This window comes from Sinocyclocheilus rhinocerous, unplaced genomic scaffold (genome assembly GCF_001515625.1).
Source record: "Sinocyclocheilus rhinocerous isolate Xijiao unplaced genomic scaffold, SAMN03320098_v1.1 scaffold2019, whole genome shotgun sequence".
In the NCBI taxonomy this organism is placed as follows: domain Eukaryota; kingdom Metazoa; phylum Chordata; class Actinopteri; order Cypriniformes; family Cyprinidae; genus Sinocyclocheilus; species Sinocyclocheilus rhinocerous.
In genome coordinates, this window is record NW_015660491.1 from 165,718 (window position 1) to 168,707 (window position 2,990).

General features: G+C 39.0%; 1 protein-coding gene across 1 annotated transcript in view; it reads right to left on the reverse strand.

Annotated features, from left to right (window-relative positions):
- LOC107724974 (armadillo repeat-containing protein 6-like) overlaps positions 1-2,932 on the reverse strand; it is a 5,528-nt gene extending 2,596 nt beyond the window's left edge. Inside the window, exons 1-5 of the mRNA XM_016534080.1 lie at positions 2,769-2,932; positions 2,629-2,661; positions 2,222-2,356; positions 1,370-1,455; positions 716-1,283 (exon numbers count right to left, since the gene is read on the reverse strand). Of these exons, the coding sequence (XP_016389566.1) occupies positions 716-1,283; positions 1,370-1,455; positions 2,222-2,356; positions 2,629-2,644 (805 nt within the window). The 5' untranslated portion in view covers positions 2,645-2,661; positions 2,769-2,932. The remainder of the gene's footprint in view (positions 1-715; positions 1,284-1,369; positions 1,456-2,221; positions 2,357-2,628; positions 2,662-2,768) is intronic.
- Positions 2,933-2,990: the final 58 nt, after the last annotated feature.

Genomic DNA, 2,990 nt, shown 5'->3' on the forward strand with positions numbered 1-2,990 from the left:
GGGTGTGGGACCGGAGGCTGCTGCTCCTCAAACAGATACATTCCACCTCACATTTTTTTATTCTTTTTGAAGTTTTAGTTTAAGGTAAGTCAGCAGTTGGAATGCATTTGATGCTATAAGATTTGATTTGCCTCTTTTTACGTTTTTCTGAATTGTATTTCAGGTTGCCTTCACATCAGGACTTGAAGACACTCTTGTGCTACAGCTGTAGACTCACTATCAAAGACATGGTGAGTTTGACAAAAGCTCAGCACTCATGGGACTTTCATGTTGTCCAATCATTGTGCGTACTGTACTCTTCCAATTAATTTTGGTATGTGCTGGATGACATGGCATCACAGCAGTGTCCAGTAGTTTCACATGTTATGTCATATAAAATATTTTTCTATATATAATATATATATATATATATATATATATATTATATATATATACACACACACACAGTGATGGACAAAAATATATATACATCAGGTTTAATATATATATATATATAAAATTTGAAAAACCTTATTTTGTGAAAAAAATTTTTTTGATATTTTTGTAACTCAGCTTCATCAAATTAGATAATATTATGCCTTATTTTTTGCAATTCATCTGAATTTTTTTATTAACATGCAGGGCTGTGTAATATATGCAGATATTATAAAATATGCAGATATTATTCCTCAGTACATTTATTTATTGTTGCATGGCCAGTGGAAACTCGGCTCACCTTTAGCAGCTTCAACGATGACTTTCAGCCCGTTGTGCTCTAGCGCGATCATCTTGGCGTGTTCGTGGGCGTGTCCAAAGGGCACACGCACGTCATCGTCAAAGGTCATGACCCTCAGCGCGACACAGGCCTCCCTCACAACCTCGGGGTGCTCGATGTGGCGTGTGATGCTGGCGGTGAGCAGCGGCAGCACGCCTGACTTCACCAGACCCTGCCGGTTGTTCTCGTGCTTCAGACAGCAGTGTCGCACGACGCGGAAACACACACAGCTGAGAGCGGCGTCTGTCTGGTGCGCGGTTAAAGCACCGATCAAAAACTCTCGCCCTTCCACGTCCAGGAGATCCGGCTGGCCGTCTGTTAGCGCCGAGAGCGCGGCGAGAGCGACGGAAAGGGCCTCCTTCTCTCCAGCGGCTCTCTGGCAGCAGGCGAGGATCGTGGGATACGCCTCTTTTTGAGCGGCCAGGTATCGCTGTGCGAAGCCGAGAGAGCACTGCTGGGTGAAGACCCTCAGATCCTCCAGAACAGATGCGGACGATGAAGCCACTGCAGCTTTGAGAGACTCTAAAGCCTGGAAATATACCACCGATAACATGTTAAACACAAAACCTACCAGTCTCACAGTTCTGCAGCAAAACATCGTGTGTGAAGACATACCTGAAGAACCTTGTGGGTTTGATCCTCGGTGTTTTCTTCAGAACAGACTTTGGGCACTGCTTTAACAATATAGCTGAGATCCACACCTGTGAGGACAAATCAAACCACTTCATTATCACATCACCACATACATCTATATCTACAAACCAATACTGTATAACATATTCTAATGTGTACATTTATTATGAATGCAAAGGTCAAAAGTTTGGAAGAGATTTTTTGAAATAAGTCTCTTTTGCTCTCACTAAGTCTGCATTTATTCAATCAAAAATATAGTAAAACAGTGACATTGTAAAAAAAAAAAGTTATAATTATAATAAAAATACGATTAAAACACATGTGCATGGGTTTAACTATATCTTTCTTTATTTGTTTCTTCATTTATTCTGTTATTTATGTAAATATTATACAATTAATGACCCATTTAAGCATTTATATTTAGCATTGATATCACTTTTTTTATTTATTTATTCTGTTATTTAATTAAAAATTATACAATCAATGTCCCTGAAATAAGACATTAGTTGTATAATATTTAAGCATTTACGTGTGCATGAATACGACTATTAATTTATTTATTTCTGTCAAAGGTTTAGAATAATTAATATTTTTGAATGTTTCTGACAGAATGTCTTATGCTCACTTAAAGCTGCATCTATTTGATAAAAAACAAACAGTAATTTTGTAAAAAAAATATATTAGATAAATCTTAAAATAAAAAATCTTATTATTATAATTAATAAACATACATATGTGTATATTCACTGAGGATGCACAAAATAATTAAAATAATTAAGCAGATACATGAAAGTAAGCCAAAGGATTTTTCATTATTATTTTTTAATAACTCACCCTGAGACTCAAACTGCTCTATGGCCTCCTTCAGAGCTTCGCTCTCCTCCATGTCAAACTCCTCGGTGTTTTCTCTGACCACTGCATCAAAGGTCTCCTGTGTGATCCTGCGTGTGGCCATGACTGCAGCAGCTGCTGGAAACACCACAGCAGAGCTTCAGCTTCAGTGCTTCAGCTGGGCTTTTAATGCCTGACAACCAATGCATTCAAAAGGAAGCGGTATGTTTGCCTGTATTTGGCTCAGTTCAGGACATGAAACTAGGGCTATATGAAACTATGGTGTTGCCGTAGTTTTTAGAAATGCACAATGGTACTACCATTATATTCAGTAAAGTACCTTGTGCAAATACCATAGCACATAGTAATCACTCAGTATCATGCTATATCTCACAGTACCGTGGTATTACCATCTGACTGTACCATGGTACCGACACAATTCACTGCAAACACAGAAACATTATTTATTACCGTAAGTCACTCGATGTAAGTTGTACTACCTACACAAAACACTCACTCGAACCCAAAGCAAAACAAAACCTCACCAAACCTTATTATAAAAGGCTCCGTGGAGAACAGCGGGCGGTACGCTAACAGCGTAAGCAGAGAACAGCGCCTGAGCGCAACAGCATTTAACTGACGCAAACGCTTCGCGAATTACGGCAGAGCGTGAGGTTGCGTCTTCTTTAATGTGGCTCGGGTGAGTTTTGTGAGAGAAATAGGTTCCGCTTCATATTATATACATACGGGTGCGGACAGGCAAAACGTTTTT